The sequence below is a fragment of the Schistocerca piceifrons genome, chromosome 7 (assembly GCF_021461385.2).
Source record: "Schistocerca piceifrons isolate TAMUIC-IGC-003096 chromosome 7, iqSchPice1.1, whole genome shotgun sequence".
Lineage (NCBI taxonomy): Eukaryota > Metazoa > Arthropoda > Insecta > Orthoptera > Acrididae > Schistocerca > Schistocerca piceifrons.
This window is the reverse complement of record NC_060144.1, coordinates 358,252,896-358,273,510: the sequence shown is the minus strand read 5'-3', so window position 1 is coordinate 358,273,510 and position 20,615 is coordinate 358,252,896. Positions and strand designations below refer to the sequence as shown.

Here is a 20,615-nt window from a genome sequence, read left to right as displayed (position 1 = left end):
AATTTTCACTGTGATCACATCCCTCGGTCTCGATGTTCCACTTTTTCCTAACAGCACTGCACTTGGTAGCAGCTACCATCAGGAGAATCCTTCAGCCGAAGCAGATTTACACAACCAAGAAAGGGCAACGGACGGGAGATTTGACGAAATCCTCTCCGGCTTCCAACCGGGTAGCTGCGTCGAAAATCCGCGACGTTTCGGTGAGTGTCGTTCTCATCATCTTCGGGCGAAGATGATGAGAATGACACTCACCGAAACGTTGCGGATTTTCGAGGCAGCTACCCAGATGGAAGCCCGAGAAGATTTCATCAGCAGTATTCACCGGGAAAGCCTGCATTCAGAGACGGGAGATTTGTCTAGTGAAATACCGATCGTTTAAAGATTAGTGTTGGTTCCCGCTTATTCCTAGAAGCAGACAGGCGTTCAAGACAGTGTGAGGCAGTGAGCTGTGCGACGCGCGCCACGCGCCGCCTCACCGTTCTGCGCGGCCCTGTACTGCTGATGGTACAGCCGGTAGACGCGGCCGTGCGCCCTGAGCAGGGTGTGCGCCGCCAGGTAGTCGCCGACGCCCGGCGCTGGCTGCGAGGGCGCCCGATCCTTGCTCGCGTAGCCCTTCACGACCATAGCTGGCTCGTTAAAAGTGATCCACCACTTCACCTGCAAGGATGAGTTGCGTCAAACTGTCACTGGAGACATGTCGTAACGCCGATGTTCAAAGGCGACCTGCTAGTACTCACCCTGTCGCCGAAGTTTTCAAACAGCACCCTGGCGTATTCCACGAAGTAGTCTGCCATCAGGCCGTTGGTCCATCCGCCAATGTACTGCAGCGCTTGTGGCAGATCCCAGTGATACATTGTCACCTGCGTCAGAAATGCACTCGTCGAAGAATGAATAACTTGGACTACAAAGGGTAGAAAGGACATACCTAACAAAAGCGGAAACGATCGGTAGACACAAATATCTTCGTAGATAGTTTGAAACAAAAAATATTGCTTTTCAAACTTTACTGAACCTTTGCAGTCATGTTTTGTCTCAGCACTAATTGGAAAACTGTTCTGACATGTGAAATTCACACAATTCTTGTTCAACATGTGAGGTTCATTCCATCAGTTATGGCAACTATGATGTATCATGCGAACATGTGGCGTCATCATAATCGCAGTTAATACTTTTGAAACCCAGTGGCAAACAGTGTAGAACTCAACCGACAGATTGCGACTACATCTGTTGATTGCTCGTTGCCAAGGCCCGAAACACTCAGTGTGACCTTGGCCACGCAACAATATGGTTGTAAACAGACTGGAGCAGCGAGTTCAAGTGAAAATTGCCTTTCTCGCTGTCAGAAATGCTGCTCAGTGTCATGCGGAGCTACAAGCAGCTGTGGGGACTGCTGGATAACACAGCCATACTCCATGATACAGCTCACACTGCAGGCGTCACCAAGAATTGTGTACAACGGTGGGGTGGTAAATCCTCCCCCACCCACCCTACTCACCGGACCCCAATCCATGCGACTTCGACCTCATTCCACAATTAAAGAGACCATTGGATAGGAGGACCTTTGTAAACAGGGCGGATATTCTCACGGCATTTCAGCCACAAGTGCCACACATTGATAGCAATGCTAGTGATATGTGGCGCCTTCCCCATCGTTGGCAACGCTTTCTGGATCCACTCTAGTCGTATTTTGAGGGACTGTAGTTGATTTTGTTTCATTTTTGTTCCATTTGTACTCCAATACAAAAAATTTCCGCAGAGTTCCAATGCGTGTGTTTCATTTCACCCCCTGCCTTGACCTCCTGTAACGAAACTCTATTTTACGTTGATATCCAGACACACAGTGTCTTGCCATTTCAACGCACATCCTAGAATTCCCATGATGTCACATTATTAATGCGAAATGCTATTAATATTTCCCACAACGAAACTTCGTCTCGAAATTGGTCATATTTTAAGTACACCAGCGGCAAGACGCAGTCAATATCTTCAATTTGTGATAACAATGTTGATGTTACTGATGGCAGTGCCACCAAAACAGAATTACTAGTCAAGGTTTTACGACATTCCTTCTCCAAAGAAGATATAATTTTCCCAAATTTCGAATCAAGAACTACTGCTGAGATGAGTAACTTAGAACGACATGTCGTCGGTGTAGCGAAGCAGCTTAAATCTCTTAATAGAATCAAGACCTCCGGTCCAGATTGTATACCAGTCATATTCCTTTTAGAGTATGCTGATACAGTAGCTCCTTATTTAGCAATTACATACAACCGCTCATTCGTCGAAAGATCCGTACCTGAAGGCTGGAAAGCAGCACAAGCCACCCGAATAACCAAGAAAGGAAATACGAGTATCCGCTGCGTTACAGAGCCATATCACAAACGTAGATCTGCAGTTCGATTTTGGACCATACGCCGTATTCGTACATCAAGAGTTACCTCGGAGGAAACGATGTATAGACAAATACCACGGATCCACTCAATATCATTCTTGCGAAACACAACTAGCTTTTATCCTTAAAAAGTAATGAGTGCTGCCTGCAGAGGATGTCTAACTGATTCCATAATTTTAGATTTCCAGAAGGTCTTTGACACCATTCCTCACAAGCGACTACTAGTGAAATAGCGTGTCTGTAGAGTATCGCCTCAGTTGTGAGTGGATTAGTGATTTCCTCTCGAAAATAACTGAACGAAGGTCAGGAGTCTCACATTAATAGAGATCATTTGGAACACTGAAAACATTCCACAAGACTGGAGGAATGAACTGATTGTCCCATCCACGAGAAGAATGATAGAATGGAATGTGAAAACTACCGTGGTATCACTCTGTTCAGTATTTGTTATAAGATCTTCTCAAACTGTCTTCTAGACCGAATCCAACCTTTGGAAGACACTGTTATTGGAGAATATGAAGGAAGATTTCGTCACGGGAGATCTACTATCGACCAAATCTGTGTCTTACGCCAGATCGTAGAAAAAAGGTAGGAGTTTGACCAAGAACTACACATGCTCCTTGTCGACTTCAGAAAAGCGTATGATTGCATTCATCGGTAAAGTATGCTGAGATGTCTGGAAGAGTTTGGTTTTGTCAAGAAAGTAGTAAGCTTCATGAAGGTCTGTCTGATGGATACTACCACAAAGGTAAAATTGGAAATAAGGTAACTGAGGCATTCAAAACAAATATTGAACAACGGCAGGGCGATGAACTACCTCCTGTTCCTTTCAATCTCGCATTAGAGAAGATAATGCGAGAGATGTCATCTAATGAACTCACGGGAGTCCAGACCGTGGATGTGGACATGCCGATGATACAGTGCTACTATCTGGGAAGCGAGAAGGATTAGAGGAAATGGCTGACATTCTTGAAGCAACAACGATGAAAATAGGATTTCAAATCAATCGTGACAAGACGGAACACATGGTTCTACACCGCCGACATAATGATACTCAAGAGCCACTTCCACTCCTACAGACAGCTGAAGGTTATTATCGTCAAGTCATGGAGTTGAAATATCTGGGCCCAGTATTCTGAGATGAACCATTCAGTAAAATGGAAGTACAGGCAAGACTACAGGCAGGTAATCGCTGTTACCACGACCTTAATTCTCTCCGCAAAACCAGAAGTTTGTCAAGACATTTCAAAATAAGCATCTACAAAACAGTCCTAGAGTCGGCAGTACTATACGGATGTGCCACCTGGAGTACAACCAAGCAAGATCTGAACAGACTAATGATATTTGAAACGAAAGTCCTTTGGAAGATTTTTGGACCAGTTTACGATAATGAGAGTGAAAAATGGAGGATTCGTCACAATACAGAGTTGTATCACATTTACAAAGAACCGAACATCGTGGCTATAGTGAAGGCAGGGCGACTCCAGTAGGCAAGGCATGTTCCTGGAATGCAGGACAACCGACGACCGAAAACGGTATCCAACATCAAGCCAACGGGCAGAAGGCCTGTAGAAGACCCAGAACTCGATGGAGTGACTGCGTGTCCAAAGACCTTCAGAGAGTGGGCCTGCTGGAAAGAGAGCAGAAGGGAGCCGAAGACATATAACACATCACAGCTGAGGATCCCGCATGCTGTCTGTTCATATAACTGATTCGCCTAGATGACCAATGGATCCTCCTTCTTCAGTGTGGATGCATAAAAGCGTCCGACCTCCCACGTGAATCTCAGAGTAGCGAGCATGGAGGAAAGGGACAGGGACGGCGAACAGGTGGCGCACGGCTGGAATGTGGGTCGGCCGTCATGCGTACCGAGGTAGTCAGCGCACTTGCGGTAGTCACTGTGTCCCGGGTTGCACAGTGGTTAACGCAACTGCCCAGTAAGCAGGATATCCTGGGTCCAAAAACTTGGTCTGGCACACTTTTCACTCGTTGCTGCTGATTCCGCGTCATGTCTCGATGCAGCTGACGTCACTCATCCCTTGCCTTTCCTTTCCTTTTTGGCACTCCCCCTTCTATTTACATATAATTCTCGGATATGACAGGAACGATCGGTTTATGCAATATACTTCATGTGGTTATTTGCCATATTCTGAATTGTTCCCAAGATAGAACGCAATAAATGCACTTCGGCATTTAGTTTCTTCATTATTGGATAGACTGTCAGGTATAAACCTGTACACATGACCAACTGTTAAGAAAGGTCACACCGTCCGTTTTGTAAAGTTTGAATTAAATATACGTATGTTTAACGCATTCACCTCCAAGCAGTGTAACGTTACACGTATGTAGGCGAGTGACTGGGCCATTTGGAAGTGATATGAGGAGAACTGAAGTTGTTGTGTGGTTGAACGCTAGCGGGTCCAGGGCTCAGGGCCCACAGCACCACGTCCGGCTAGGCGAGCGCTGCAGGTGAGTCCAGGTACAAATAAGTGCAGCGTCGCCGGAAACAGGTAAATCCCAAAGCTTTCAGTGTGGGCTGTTTTGGCTCGCATAACAGTTGTGCAGATGACGCACCAAAAATGGCGGATGTGATGCAAGCAAATAGATTGTATCTTAAGTGGTTGAGAGTCTATAATAATTCACAGTTCAGCATTAAAAAAATTCTGAATACAGCTGCGCCGCGCGGGATTAGCCGAGCGGTCTAGGGCGCCGCAGTCATGGACTGTGCGGCTGGTCCCAGCGGAGGTTCGAGTCCTCCCTCGGCCACGCGTGTGTGTGTTTGTCCTTGGATAATTTAGGTTAAGTAGTGTGTAAGCTTAGGGACTCATGACCTTAGCAGTTAAGTCCCATAAGATACATTTGAACAATACAGCTGTGAACTCAGTAAAATGGGATGCATCAAATGACACAACAATATTTCAGTATCTTTAAAACTAAACAAATTAATAATTCACAGCGAATAAACGTTTTAACAATGAACCTCCGAATTAACATCTTTTAAAAAAAATGGTTCAAATGGCTCTGAGCACTATGGGACTTAACATCTATGGTCATCAGTCCCCTAGAACTTAGAACTACTTAAACCTAACTAACCTAAGGACAGCACACAACACCCAGCCATCACGAGGCAGAGAAAATACCTGACCCCGCCGGGAATCGAACCCGGGAACCCGGGCGTGGGAAGCGAGAACGCTACCGCACGACCACGAGATGCGGGCCATCTTTTAAAAGCTTCATGCGATTTCTATTTACGTTATCTTAGACGATACCATTGCACAATAGCTATAAATCCTAGAACCTATATATCTTTAACTATTTTATGTCTTGATTTATCATTTTTTTTAAAACTTTCCATTATATAAATGTTTGTCAGAACACCGTATACAGCATAAATACAGAGCAAATGCATGCAGCGTGAATGCTTCACGATTTGTCATATTTCTGTATTTATTTAATGAACAGTTTACTATTTCGCCAGGAACTTTACATAATTTTCAAACAAAACTGATAATACAAAACCACGATAGTTTAAGAAATGGCCTGTCGCATGCTTTAACTATCACCACCTTTGTAAAATAGTGTCAGAGAAGGCCTAAATAATAGATTTAAAAACGTTTAACGACAATATATTTTCATTCATCGTGAGTGTACTTGCGCAAGAATACTTGCTTCTTTACTTATGAACAAATCCTTATATATAATTTTTGTGAATCGTCTGAGTGTGACCGAATGTTTATAATATTTATTTATTTAAATACTGTTGTAATGTTTTAGTTAAGTCCGGAAACTTGATCAGATTATGTCTGTAGCAGTTAAAAGTGATGTAATTTTGATGAGGACGGCCTTTAGCCAATGGGAAACACTGCGAGAGTGAAGCGGAGCTGCGACTTTTCGAGTGAAGAGCTCAGGGGAGCGACTCTGGGCAGTTTTTCGCGACTTCTGGAAGGAGGCAGACCTGCAGATGAGTGGGCAATACATTCTGTCGACGAATGGCTGCTGCAATACTCTAACCTCCGAAGGGACCTTAGATTTCGAGAGGTTTGAATGTGCTCCAGAGTAGAACTCTTCACCTTTTCCGCTTGTATTACGCAAATGAAGACAGATGAGTGTGAGTTACTGTCCTTTGTATCGCGCGTGTTACTTTGTTAATCATCATGTTGAACTCTGAACTGTTCTGAGCTGGTGAATATTTCGTGTATTGTAATCACGAAATGAACTTTGTTTTTGTATATCTTTGATGACTGTTTAGTTTGGGGATTTTGTTGCAAATATCGTAAGGCTCTCAACATAATTTTGCTGCATTTGATAAGGATATTTTATGTCTTTACTTTAACTGAATATCGTTGGCCCACTCCCATTTATTTGAGATGTCATTTCTTGAATGAACAGCATTCAACATAATTCTCTGTCGTTTCCATTTTTTACAGACGTTATATATAATAATTTATCTTCTGCTTATAATTCTGTATATTTTATTAATTTGCAGTTCTAGACAACGCTTAGAGTAATTGCCTGCGCGATAGCAGCTACAGATTATAATTTGTAGAGAATTAGCTGCAGGGCGGCATGAAAGCAAATGTGCGTGTGTCGCCTTGTGAGTACATCGAGCTATTCTTTTTAAATATGTTTTTCTCGGGAAATACCTAATTTCACACTAAATATGGCTTTGTCTATCAGGGACACATCGACAGAAACAGTAATAGATTCATTTTTCGCCATTCTGTTTGGAATGGAAAGGATTCGGTGAGTAGTGGGGCTGTTTGAAGATGAATGACTATGTACCCTGGCATTGGAAGAATGTTTTCTGCAATGTTAAGGGACATACCAGGTTTTCCGAAATATTACAATGCGACTTCATCTCGCCAGAAATTTTTAAGAGTTCATCTCTGCACGAAATATGCCGTGTCGAAGCTTAAACCGAAGTCAATACAGCTGCTCTTTGCACTGGGATATGATTTATCTAGAATCCCATGATTCAGTGGGTCAGTCAAATCTAGTCTGTTTGAATGAAAGACTCTTATCGCAGCGCGTAACTACCACTCTTTCTGCTGATAACAGAAAAGTAATATTGCTTCATTCCTCGGTACAATGTGGGATTTTTTGCCTCATCTAAATGCGTAACATTTCGATATATTCAAATTAATTTCATCTACTTTTGCCAATGTCAGCGGAGTTTTCATTCTGAAAAGCACATAAATAGAGAGAGAGAGAGATACGCAGTAAAATTAATCTCTCAGCGTGTGTCATGCCTGCCTTCAGAATTAGTAATCAGATCAATAGCTCCCTGAATTGAGTTTCGGTGTAACGAATTGTTTTAAACCGGATGAACATACAAAACTCATATTTATCCTAGCAGACAAGTGTTCTCGCTTCATCGCATCGCATCATCATGGAAATTTTACTGAAGTGCAAATTCAGCTTGTACTTTTCCTAGAAACTGAAAACTACGTGAGTATATCTCACGTAAGTAATCTGAAGTCATGTATTCCACAAAACGCGCTAGAGTTAGCGTCCAACGTAACATTTTGACTTACCATGGGCTGGATACCATTGTCGAGCAGTTCATTGATGAGTTTGTTGTAGTAGTCGATGCCCGGCTGGTTGATGATGTCCACATCTCCAGTCGGCAAGATGCGAGGCCAGGAGATGGAGAAGCGGTACACGTCCACCTACATCAGTATGTCAATCTTTTGAGAAATAAGTTACTTTGTGTGGCAATGCACATTCGTCAATAAGTAAAACCTTAATAAATGCCATTTCAGTACGTTCTTTTGTCAAAATGGGTATTTTACTTAACTGATCGTGTGCTTTCGGAAGCACACACAGGGGATCATTCTAAAGATATATTATACTATGTATAGGCACTATATACAGTATAGTGCATACTATAAGAGTGCACAACAAATAAGATGAGACCAGGCTGCAAGTATAAAGCACACCATAAACTGATCCAGGTTTCCTCCCGTTCAGAATGTCCTACAAAAAACTTTGGGTAAGGTTTGACAGTTTGGGCACCTTACCCTAAAAGAACTTAGGCCATTGTACAAGAAAGTACTTACTGAAAGGCGCTGTAGAAGGGATGGGAATAGGAAGAAGCAGAAGAGGGAGGAAAATAATGTTGATAGATAAGGTTAACAGAGAAGTGCCACAGAGTTATACAATTATTGAAAATTGTCTGAAGGAAGAAAACGGTGCAAAGACGTTAGTATGGGTCATCGGGAGACGGCTGAACTTGCAGTCTGAGTCATAATACGACGACGGAAATGGTGTACACCTCCAGTATGCAAACGGGCACCCTGTCCTGACGAGAATTTTAGCGTATGCCGGAGTGATGGAATTTGTTGTGGATGGATCTCAAAGGAAACAGCCAAAGCGTGACAAGGACAAACGATATGGATCTTGGACTGGTTAAGAATAGGAAACCGAAGTGCACAAGACTGGGACGAAATGGACAACAGCAAAACAATGAGTTAAAGACCAGAAACATTAACATGATGATATTAACTGAAATTACAAATGAACTAGAAGGAGAAAAGGATTTGGTTGATCATGTAATGGCTTTCAGTAGATAGAGTCAAACTACCACAACAAAGTGAGGAGTGGCATTATTAAGTGATAACAAGTGGAAGAACCAAATTCACTGCTATACATTGATAATTGAAAGAATGACGTCTATAACGCTAAAATTAAAGAGAGGCTATCTCGCTTTTTTAGATTTCCGTTTCTCTGAAGAATGCAGGAGAGAATAAACTCAAATATTTTGTGAAGATCTTGAAAAGCAAGTTGCCCAAAGCAGAAGATACTCGTATACTCTTACTACAAGTCGAAACCTTAAGGCATTTGTGTGATATTTGCCAATAGTTGGAACAATAGGAACTTTTGGAGAGCAGATAATAAATAACAATGGACACGAATTATGTCAGTTAGTGACATATAACGAAATGGAAATTACCAGAGAAGGAAATTCATAATTTCACGTGGAGTGCAAAGGGCTACAGACTGATTTTTGCCTATATCGTAGCGAACGGAACTCTCGGAGGTCTAGTACAAGGTGTAAGAGTACATAGACGCAGTACGAAGTCAGATAATTTCATGGTGACAGCCGAAGTGAACCCGATTTCGAAATTGAAGAAACAAACTGCTACAAAGAATAAACTAGTAAACGAAGTACTCAAATTCTACCTATTGCAACAACACAGAGTAAGAAGTCTGTTTCAACAGTGACATTCGCGTTATTTACAATGTAAATTCACAAAATGGGAAAATGTTGAATCATGTGTGTTCAAAGCTGTAGCGAAGGCACTAGAGATGAAAAAAAAGTTTAAAAGGAAAAAGGGGGTCAAAATGTGAATTCAAGATATGGCAAATGCAATTAAAGAGAGACAAAAGGCTTGCGTTACAGATCTACAGCACGATACAGAAGAAACGGAAGTGCGGTGTTATGAGTAACGTAACTCAGATAAGAAAATGGTGGGAGAACGGATCAGTAATCTTGGGACAGAATGAAATCAAACATTAAAATGATCTACCATTTAGACAAGAGATGACTTACAAAATTTTGGAACAACTTAACAAACAGGAAAAGATTCTGCACGATTATACGTAATAGAAAACGAAAAATGGGAAATACAGTGTCATGAACTGTGAGTAAAATGCAATGATAAAACCGAAATAAAGACCATTTCAGAGCAGGAAAAAGAGCAAAATGATGAAATACACCAAGGAGACAATATTACACTGAAGGAGATGCAAGAAGGATTAAAGCAGTTGTAGAGTAGAAAAGCTACAGCACCCGATTATATGAATGCAGAACTTATTAAGTGTCGAGGTTTAATGTCCCAACTGAGACTGTTGCATTTACTAAATGAATGCTGAAAATGGAAGATAAAACCGACCCTTCCAGAGTGGCGGGCGTAATATCACTCTATAAAAAGGAACTGAAAATGATGATGAATATTTTAGACGAATAAGTCTGTTGAACACCGGCTATAAGTTATAGGCATAAATAATAATAACAGAAAGAAAAAACCAGCTGATTCCTAATTACTGTAGGAAGAAAGGTTCTAGAAGAGGACGATCAAACATGACAATATTAAAGTAGTGCGGCAGATAACTGAAAAGAGGCGAGAGTATGATCTGGAGAATTATACTGTACTGTTTTGAAGATTATGCAAAACCTTAGTTACAATGAATAAGTATATTGCTGTGGATTGTAATGGCAAGACGATTTAATGCTAAACAATGACTACAAGTGATAAAAAGTTTGACAATAAACAACGAAATTTTAATTACTACAGGTAAAGATAGATTAGGTCCAATACCAATTAACAGAGGCGAATGACAAGGGTGCAATCTCCCACCCACTTTATTTAATGTATACACCGATGACGTTGGTCAATGGAAAGACCGAGGGTGATTTACAGTTCGAAACTCCCTGGTATATTGAAACTGCTTTTGGAGGGTTGATGAGGTACTGGCGCTGTTAGAGCTGTGAGGACGAGTCGTCAGTCGCCCTTAGCTAGCTCAGTCGGAAGAGCACTTGCCTGCGAGAGGCAGAGGTCCGACACGCAGTTTTAATCTGCCAGAAAGTTTCATATCTGCACACACTCCGCTACAGAGTGCAAAATTAATTCTGACTTACCGTTTGCTCTACATCCTTTGGAATTAATAGGTAAGCCTTGTAACTTGAAGGTGAAGGATTTAGGAAATGAAACCAAAGTTATGGATTTTAAAGGAAAGCACTTAGTAAGTTCTAAAATAATGCTAAATCAAAAATTGTCTGAATAGCTACCACACTTTAAGTTAGTAGTTAGTGATGTAAGCTATGAATTGGATGATGTCATCCCTACTAAGTGGAACTCGTTGCAAATGTAATGTGAAACTATACACAGAACGTTAGCCAATGAAACCACAAAAGACATAATGAAAATCTACAAAGTAATGGCAACATATATGCTCACGTACGGAACTCAGACCTTGACAATAATTAAGAAAGATCAAAGAAGGATGTAGTTAGTTGAAATGAAATTTTTAAGGATGTAAATGGATGTACTTCGATTGATCAGATAAAGAATTCTGACACAAGGAATAGAATCGACATAACAAAATGGAAGGTGCATACTGAAAGAATAGTGGCAGAAAGAGAAGTCGGACATGCAACAGACAACAGACGTATAGAGAAGAGAGATAAATGAAGGCCCAGGAAAAGGCAGGTTTTGCGAAGAAAGAAAATTTATAAGCCTGCTCCTTGAAATGAAGAAGAGAAAGGAGACGAAGCAGGTGAAGATATACTGAATTCTCCACTTTGGGCTGATACTCACGTTCAGAGCCTTCAGCATCTGCACGTCCTCCTTGTACTTGTGGTAAGAATCGCAGGCTACATCCCCGTTGTCGCCGTTTGTTCCGTATTCAGGATGCTCGTGAAACATGTGATCCCAAATATTCTCGCCCTTTCCTAAAAAAGTAAGATCGTTCTTAAAAATTACTGTAAGTCACTGGAAACAATTCATTCTTCAGTTATGAAAGTGTGAAACATGTAGTAGTTAAGAGGAGACATTGCCACTATGCATTACGTGAAACTGGAAAAACAGAGTATAGTTCAAATGTCGCAATGGTTTCTAGGTAAATGACAGTAACAGTAGCCACATGAATTTTTCTCAGTTCTGATTTCTGCCACGATTTATTGAAGTTACACTCGCATTACACGAGGGTATACTCTACTTCTCGCTACACGTTTCTCTCACATATATGTTATACAGACATGGCTCTGGAAACGCTTTTGTTACCGCATTATACCGTTTCATGCATGAGGTTGAAAAATTGTCTCCAGGACACCTCTAATTGAGTCGTAATGCCTAGGCTCAGCGGTAGATATTTGGTTCCTTACACTGTCAATAATGTTGACCCATGATGTCAATTTCGGTAATCAGTAAGCGTGTCAACGTGCCACTAGCGTTGCTTTGATAATGGCGTCCTCTCAGTTTTGTAAGAACCGTCACCTATACATGTGTTGTCTGTAAATAAGACTTAAACTAATAAAACTTTCTTCGAGGTCCAGAATTCGATAGAAATACCATCGAATCAAATGCCTTTCAGTATGCATCTTGCGTTTGCAATCGGCTATCGATGAGGATACATTTCCATATGCCCTCTTTCTCACATCCCCATAGCTACACTGTAACAGATATGCATGAAAATAAGAATTGAAGGTAGGAGACGACATAGTGGCAGAAGCAAAGCCGTGAGGACGGGGCGTGAGTCGTGCTTGCGTAGCTCAGTTGGTAGAACACTTGCACACGAAAGGCAAATGTCCCGAGTTCGAGTCTCGGTGCGGAACACAGTTTTAATCTGCCAGAAAGTTTCATGCAGGAAAATGTATGCACAGAACATTAGCGAGGAAAATACAACGCGTTGATTGAAACTCGCGCCACACTAATGAATATTGCTGTGTATTCCGAATAAGACACAGGCAGGGCAAAAGCACCCCAGGCGCAAAAATGCGAGCTGGTTTTACCAGTGAGACGAGCGGCGCTGAGGATGACGATATCGACTTCGCTCAGCCAATTGCTTTCTGAATACAATCCGCCAATGACCGGACGACGACGGACAAAAGCCTGCTCGGAAGATAGAAGAGCAGCTCTCGCCCACTTAGTTATAGATCATCGTCCAAGGCTGACTTACACAGGGAACGACGTTTAGTTAAGTCTTACACGTGAACAGACAGTTGCTGTAAATTGCATTTGCTGTGTACTGTGAAGATTACCTAGGATTATTTGCAATTACAAATTGATGGCCTTTTTTGGTTGTATTATATTCAGTGTTGCACACTTCGTTATTCGACAAGTCACAAAGATAAGTAAACCTTTTTAACGCATTTGTCTAATTCGGTTACTAATTTGTTGAGTGTTTCAGAACATTCTTTCTCCTATCCTGTTACCTGACTCTGGGGCATAGCTGTGTAATAGTGGCAAGGAGAAATTGCCTTAGGGTGTACCGCAACAGAAGCAGTTTCACGAACTAACAAATTCGGCCTACCGCGACAACAGTGGCAACTCGGCCTCCACAGCAGTAGCGACGAGGCCTTTACAATTGTGGCGACGAAAGTTCACAAAAAAATATTAGTAATAGTTTGTCGCTATAATGGAAGCAAATGTGAAGAAAATTCAAAAACTTTCATAACCTTTTTAGACCCGGGAAAAGAGTTCATCAATGTATAAATGTGCAACGTCTTCGAAATTTTGGGAAAAGTAGCTATAACGAAAGATGGGTAATATACAGGGTGATCAAAAAGTCAGTATAAATTTGAAAACTGAATAAATCACGGAATAATGTAGATAGAGAGGTACAAATTGACACACACGCTTGGAATGACATGGGGTTTTATTAGAACAAAAAAAATAAAAGTTCAAAAAATGTCTGACAGATGGCGCTTCATCTGATCAGAATAGCAATAATTAGCATAACAAAGTAAGACAAAGCAAAGATGATGTTCTTTACAGGAAATCCTCAACATATCCACCATCGTTCCTCAACAATAGCTGTAGTCGAGGAATAACTTGTGAACAGCATTGTAAAACATGTCCGGAGTTATGGTGAGGCATTGGCGTCGGATGTTGTCTTTCAGCATCCCTAGAGATGTCTATCGATCACAATACGCTTGCGACTTCAGGTAACCCCAAAGCCAATAATCGCACGGACTGAGGTCTGAGGACCTGGGAGGCCAAGCATGACAAAAGTGGCGGCTGAGCACCTCGGTATAATATGTACAGAACCAAGAGGGAACAATAACAAGGGAAGACCAAGATCGAAGTGTTCGGATTAAAAAAGGTGTAACACGGCGATGTAGTTTTCCACCCATGCTGTTGAATCTACACATCGAAGAAACAATGATGGAAATAAAAGAAAGAAAAGATCAAAATTCAGGGTGAAAGGATGTCAATGATAAGATACACTGATGACAGTGAATAAGAAATGCAGGATCTGTTGAACGGAATAAACAGTCTGATGAGTATAGAATATGGATGGAGACTAAATCGAGGAAAGACAAATGTAATGAGAAGTAGCAGAAACGAGAACAGTGAGAAACTAAACGAGAAATTTGGTGATCACGAAGGATATGAGGTTGAGGAATTCTGATGCTTAGACAGCAAAAAACCCATGACGGACGGAGCAAGGAGGACATCAACAGAAGACTAGCACTGGCGAGAACGGCATTTCTCGCCAAGAGAAATCTTCTACTATCAAACATGGGCGTTATTTAGAGGTAATAATTACTGGTAATGTACTTCTGTAGCACAGTTTCAGAAAACCGGTACAGAAGGGATTCGAAGCATGTGAAACGTGGTGCTGTAGAAGAATGTTGAAAATGAGATGGAATGATACGGTAAAGAATGACGTGGTCCCCCACAGAACCGTCGAGGAACGGAATGTATGAAAGTCACTGACAAAAGCCGAAGGGACAGGGTGGTAGGTCAAATGCTAAGACATCAGGAAATAACTTCCATGGTACTAGAGGAAGCTGTAGAGGGTAAAAGCTGTAGAGGAATATTTGAATACATCCAGCAATTAATTGATGGCGTAGATAGCAAATGTTATTCTGAGATTAAAAGGTTGCTATAATACTCGTATTAAGTTCGTCTCCGAACTGAAGCCTCTTCATATCACCGCACCGTTAACTTCCAATGTGAATCATACCACAAAATTTAATCTTGAAAGGTAAAAGGTAATCATCCAATTTAAGAATGATTAAACGGACTCTTTAATACAGGGTGACTTTTCAGCAGTAACAGATGTAGACATTTACAGTTAGCTTCAACTGTATTCCACATATTTTTTCACAATATTTGAATAATAAAAGCTGCGAATTCCATGCCCAAATTTACAAACACTACTAGCTTGTACCATAAATCGATACAGAGACACCAATATTTTATTCACTCATCAGAAAATGGATAATGAACAAAATACTGTCATCAGAGAGAACAATAAGCGCTGAGGGCATACTCTGATAAAAACAGAACTTGATATGCTGTAGCATATCATATCGATACCTTCTTTAAACCATTATCTCGCAAATTGCTCTATTTCGGACTCATGTTTACTGCTACGTTTTGTTTCTATCGTCGAATATTTTCACCTGGGTCTTGTTTCGCTATTATTTATGGTGTTGTTGTTCTGGTCTCCAGTCTGAGGACAGGCATGACGCAGCTTTCCTCAATACTGTTTCTTGTGCAAGAATCTTCACCTTTACATAACTATTGCAACCTACACCTATTCAAACTGCTTACTGCATTCATGCCTATGCCTGTCTCTACCATTGTTACCACCCCTCCCCCCTGTCCCCTCCCCCAAACACACACACAATTTCCTTTATTGCCAAACTGAATTTATGTATCAGGATATATCCTGTCAACTGACCTGTTCTTTTAGTAAGATTGTGCCATAAATTTCTTATACCGAATTCCGTTCAGTATCTTCCCATTAGTTATTCGCTCTACCCTTCTAGTCTTTATCATTCTTGTGCAACACTGCATTTCAAAAGCTTCTATTCTCGTCTTGTCTCAACTGTTAACCGTCCACGTCTCCCTCCACTCAGTGCGAATACCTTCGGAAAAGGACTCCTAACATTTGAATTTATATTCCACGTTAACAGATTCATCTTTTCCAGAAATTCTCTTCCTACTATTCCCAGTCTATATTTTATGTCCTCACTGCTTCGGGCCGCCCAAATAGCAGAATTCGTCGACTAGTTTTTGTCTATTTCCTAATGTATTCTCCTTAGTATCACCTTCATCTATTCGAATACATTCCATTATCCTTGTATTATTTTTGTTGATGTTCATCTTATAACCTATTCTGAAGACATCATTCACTCCGTTCAGCTGTTCTTTCAAGTCATTTACCGTTGCTGACAGAATTACAATGCCGCCAGCAAACCACGAAGTTTTTATTTCCTCTCCTTGAACTTTAACGGCCTCTCTAAATTTCTCCTTCCCTCCCTTTACAGTTTGTACAGTGTACTGATTGAATACCATATCTTGTCTCACACTCTTCGCAGCTAATAAGTACGTTTCACGTCCATCGACTATTATAGCTGCAGTCTAGCTTCTGGATAAGCTGTACGTAACTTTTCGCCCCGTGTGTATTATCTGTGATACCTTCTAAACATCTTACAGTTATTCTAGTCAACATTGTCAAAAGCTTTCTCTAAATCTACAAAAATGATAAATGTACGTCCCTTACTTTAACTGATCTCCCGAAATAAGAAGTAAAGACGTCACGGCTGGAAAGAATTCGTGTTAGTATTTGCAACAACTGTGACTTATTAAACTGATCGATCGAGGTTATTCACACCTAACAGCACTTGCCCTCTCTATAGGGGTAATTATTACATTCATCTTGAAACGTATGGGGACTTCACGTGTCTCATATATCTGGCACACCAGGTGGAATAGTTTTCTCATGGCTGGCTCAGCAAGTCTGAGGGAATGTTGTCCACCCCAGGGACATTGTTTCAACTTAGGTCTTGCAGCACACTGTCAGGTTCTTAGTTGATACACACTGTGTACAATTCAACGACTTTTCATATCAACAGCTAAGGCTACGTACCTTGGATTTTCTGTCACATGTGATGAAGGTTTCTTTTATGTGGATCGTCCGTCTTAATTTATTTATAAATAACACATTTTTCAACTTCACTCACATTTACAACAATATTTAGTTTGGGACGATGCATTTCGGTTGGATTCTGTTATTATCTGCTGCCCATTGTATTATTACATACCATTTCGTATGATTATATTTGTCACAGATTCCACGTTTCCACAAAGTTACAGTGAAAACATGACTGAGTATCGCATTAACAATTACTGCAAATCAGCAATAGCTGTCTCCGTAAGTGGTACTGGGTACTGGATTCACGATAACTGAACTTCACATAATCCGAGAAATATGCATACATTATCTAAAGGATTCATATAAATGAAAACCTCAAAATGTGGAAACAAGATGCTGAGTGATAAGCTTGAAAGTAATATTCTAATTATTTTTAGAATCTTCTCCACATTTGAATTTCTATTTCACTAACAACTCGGAAATATGGGCATTTATTGGGCCTTTGTTTAACACATCTAACTTTTAACATGATCTAGTGCCCGTTATGTCAGTGAGAAATTCAGTTTTCCGAACTAATTGTTGTTAAGTTCAATTGCAATAATACATTTGTTGAAGTTCAGAATCGTACCATTACGAATATATTTGTCTCCAGTATAAACATAGACATGTGGAAGTTTTTGGCATATGTACCAGCAACTTGGATGTGCATTTTTACCACATTTAAGAAATATTGTGGTTCACTGAATAAGCGCCACGAGAAAGTACAGAAACGTTTGGATTGTAACTCGCGAAAGAACGAACGAAGAGCCACCTAACCATACTGGCATAAAAACCACCAATGACATGTCCTGTATACTCGTATAAACTAAGCTATTATCATTGTATGGTTGGATGGGCATCTGATGATGACAAGATGCTGCCGAAATGCTACGTGTCAAACTGGACATTGATACTGGACGTGAATGTAGCTTCAATGCATGTTGTTCATAAAAGCAAATATTGTTACATCTACATTTGTATGGTCCCTCATTTCTGTTACAGATCGTAGAACATAATTTATGCATTGGTGTTAATTTTATTGTCTGCTTCTGCAGGTCAGAGGTCAGCAAGAGTGTTTGCCATGCGCAGGATACGAGTTCCATTCCTGGTACTGCCAGGGATCTTGGGGGGGCTGGAACGGTGTTCACTCAATATCGTGTTGGCAATTCAGGAGATACTTGAATGAAAAATAGCGGAAATAGCTGCACCTAGGTCTAGAAAGCCGATAACGTGCTGGAAGGACCCTATTCTTAACGAACGTGCCTCTATTCCGCATCCAAATGATACCATTCGCAGGGGATGAAGTGGCAGTCGGTTGGTCGCGATTAGCATGTCTGAGCCAGAAGGCGGAGGCTTGCAGTCTTAGCTTCGCTTAATTTTATTTACTTGTCTTCTGTGTCGGTTCCGTGGATGAGTTATATCCGTAATATATAGAAGGAAAACATCTGGTACCAGTGACAAATCGTGATGTTCATTCGATATCGCGGATCGTTTTGACGTGCTCAACACCATATTGAAGTCAGTTTTTGTACATAGGTGTTCCTACTGGTTACCACAACAAAAATATTATTTCCTTTAGTAACAATATAGAGCGATTAACGCAAATACCTGTAATGAAACTATATAATAGGTATGTGATCAGTTGCACAGGATGGAAGATCGAATAATTGATGTCATATAGCTGAAAATGTGATCATCACATTGCTTCGCGTACACTACGGATGACAAAATTATGTTAAGCACCTGAAGATGGACCTTTAAACTGAGAGAAAATATTTGTTCTGTCGTATCTCGTTGGTATTTTTGTATCACATTTTTACGTTTTCCCCTCAAAAATTTCAGCGTACGGTATTTGTTCCCAGTTGTCATGATATGCTATGAGAATCTGTCATCAACCACGTACATCCTTTCTCATTTTATTAGATGTACCATCCACATAATAAGGCGGTGACACAACGGTATGTACACCAAATGCAAGTAAAAATAAAGAAAAATATTCTATTCCATTCACTGTTTCCACACATGGTTCAGAGACGTGACAATTAACCCCTTCGCCAAAGACAGATGACGGTAGTGCTTCAGAAATCTCACACAGGGTAATATGACACACTTTCACTTCGACAAGAGATACTGACTCTCGCTGTCTAGTTTCCACTTCATTTTACCTACCTGCAATGAATAACCTTGGCATGTCATGGACCATTCTCACCATGCAATACAGGTCGCTGCTGAAAATTAGCGCGCTCCATCTCTCTGCAGTGTTAGTCATCCGTTTCTCATAGATCCTTCTACACCCTATCCGACTACGTGTTACAGTTACGTCCAACAAATAAAGGGCTTATTTGAATAGTGGTACAAGTCCATTTTCGTTTATAATGAGATTTAGACTCCTAAAGTTAAATGAGCGATGAAAAATCTGCAGTTGAGATACCAGAAATATTCAAGCATATGGCTTCTTGCTAGAGATGAACCTTTCTTTCTGTTTGTTTGGCTCATTAATTTCAGAAGCATTATTGACAGAAAAGTGGAGGTAATGGACTTGTACCACTATTGAAATAGGCCCTTCGTATCTGCATTTTTACATTACCGGATCTTCCACGCATTTACTTTTTCAAATTGAGTATACTCGAAATCTGTGGTGGTCTGAAGTAGACTACAGCATTAACTCGAGAGGTATATTCATCGAAGTCCCACTTCGGACCCAACATATATATATATCTGATTATATATCTTTCAGTCTTATTATACACTAACAAAGTCATATCACGACTGAAGCTATAGATTTTCAAAGAATTATCATCACACAATCACAGTGAATCTGAACAAATAATCTTAACCCACACCATAGTAGTTATATCTGAATACATGATTTCTCCTGAAATTCAATTCTATATTAAGATCTTTTTCTCCAACAACTGGTGTCCAAGATGCTTGTTACTGAATGTCTATACTATGCCGAAAATGGGAATTGGGATACACCATGTTTCATGACTTCCCTCTGTCAAATCTAAAATATCTTTGTTTTCAATTTTAGAAAAGCTTTCAAAGTTTTCACAATTGTCGCCAACACTGTACTATATGCGCACTAATTCTTTCAAATGATGAGCTTATATCAATGTTGCGAGATAGGATTCGTCTGGTTTTATTAATGTATTTAAAGTGCTTCACTAAGTAAACTACAGTGCAATTTTAAAATTAGCACTCACCGTCTTCGTTCCATGCTCCCTCTACCTGGTAGGAAGCCGTTCCGCACCCCATCAAGAAACCATCTGGGAACTTGTTGTCTGACGCCCGTGTGTAGCCGAGAGTCACCAAAGCTGCAATTAAGGTGGGCGCCCACATCTTCACCAGCACTGATCGCTCACGACTCGCCGCGAGGTGTTATTTATATACGTGGACTGACATGCTGAGTCACACCACTACTTATTCGGCGTAAGAAGGAGCTATGAAACTTTCTATTCACCTTTAAGCATGTGAGATGGTGCGTAATCTTCGTGTGAAGCGCCACAAAATATTTTGCGTTTAATCGCATTTTAACGTTGGTGTATTGGCATTTGTTTTCTAAAAATAT

At 40.7% G+C, this 20,615-nt stretch overlaps 1 protein-coding gene across 1 annotated transcript in view; it reads right to left on the bottom strand.

Moving 5' to 3' along the window:
* LOC124805704 (myrosinase 1-like) overlaps window positions 1–20,386 on the bottom strand; it is a 58,905-nt gene extending 38,519 nt beyond the window's left edge. Inside the window, exons 1-5 of the mRNA XM_047266274.1 lie at window positions 20,251–20,386; window positions 11,713–11,846; window positions 7,927–8,061; window positions 738–860; window positions 477–657 (exon numbers count right to left, since the gene is read on the bottom strand). Of these exons, the coding sequence (XP_047122230.1) occupies window positions 477–657; window positions 738–860; window positions 7,927–8,061; window positions 11,713–11,846; window positions 20,251–20,386 (709 nt within the window). The remainder of the gene's footprint in view (window positions 1–476; window positions 658–737; window positions 861–7,926; window positions 8,062–11,712; window positions 11,847–20,250) is intronic.
* Between the last annotated feature and the right edge of the window lie 229 nt (window positions 20,387–20,615).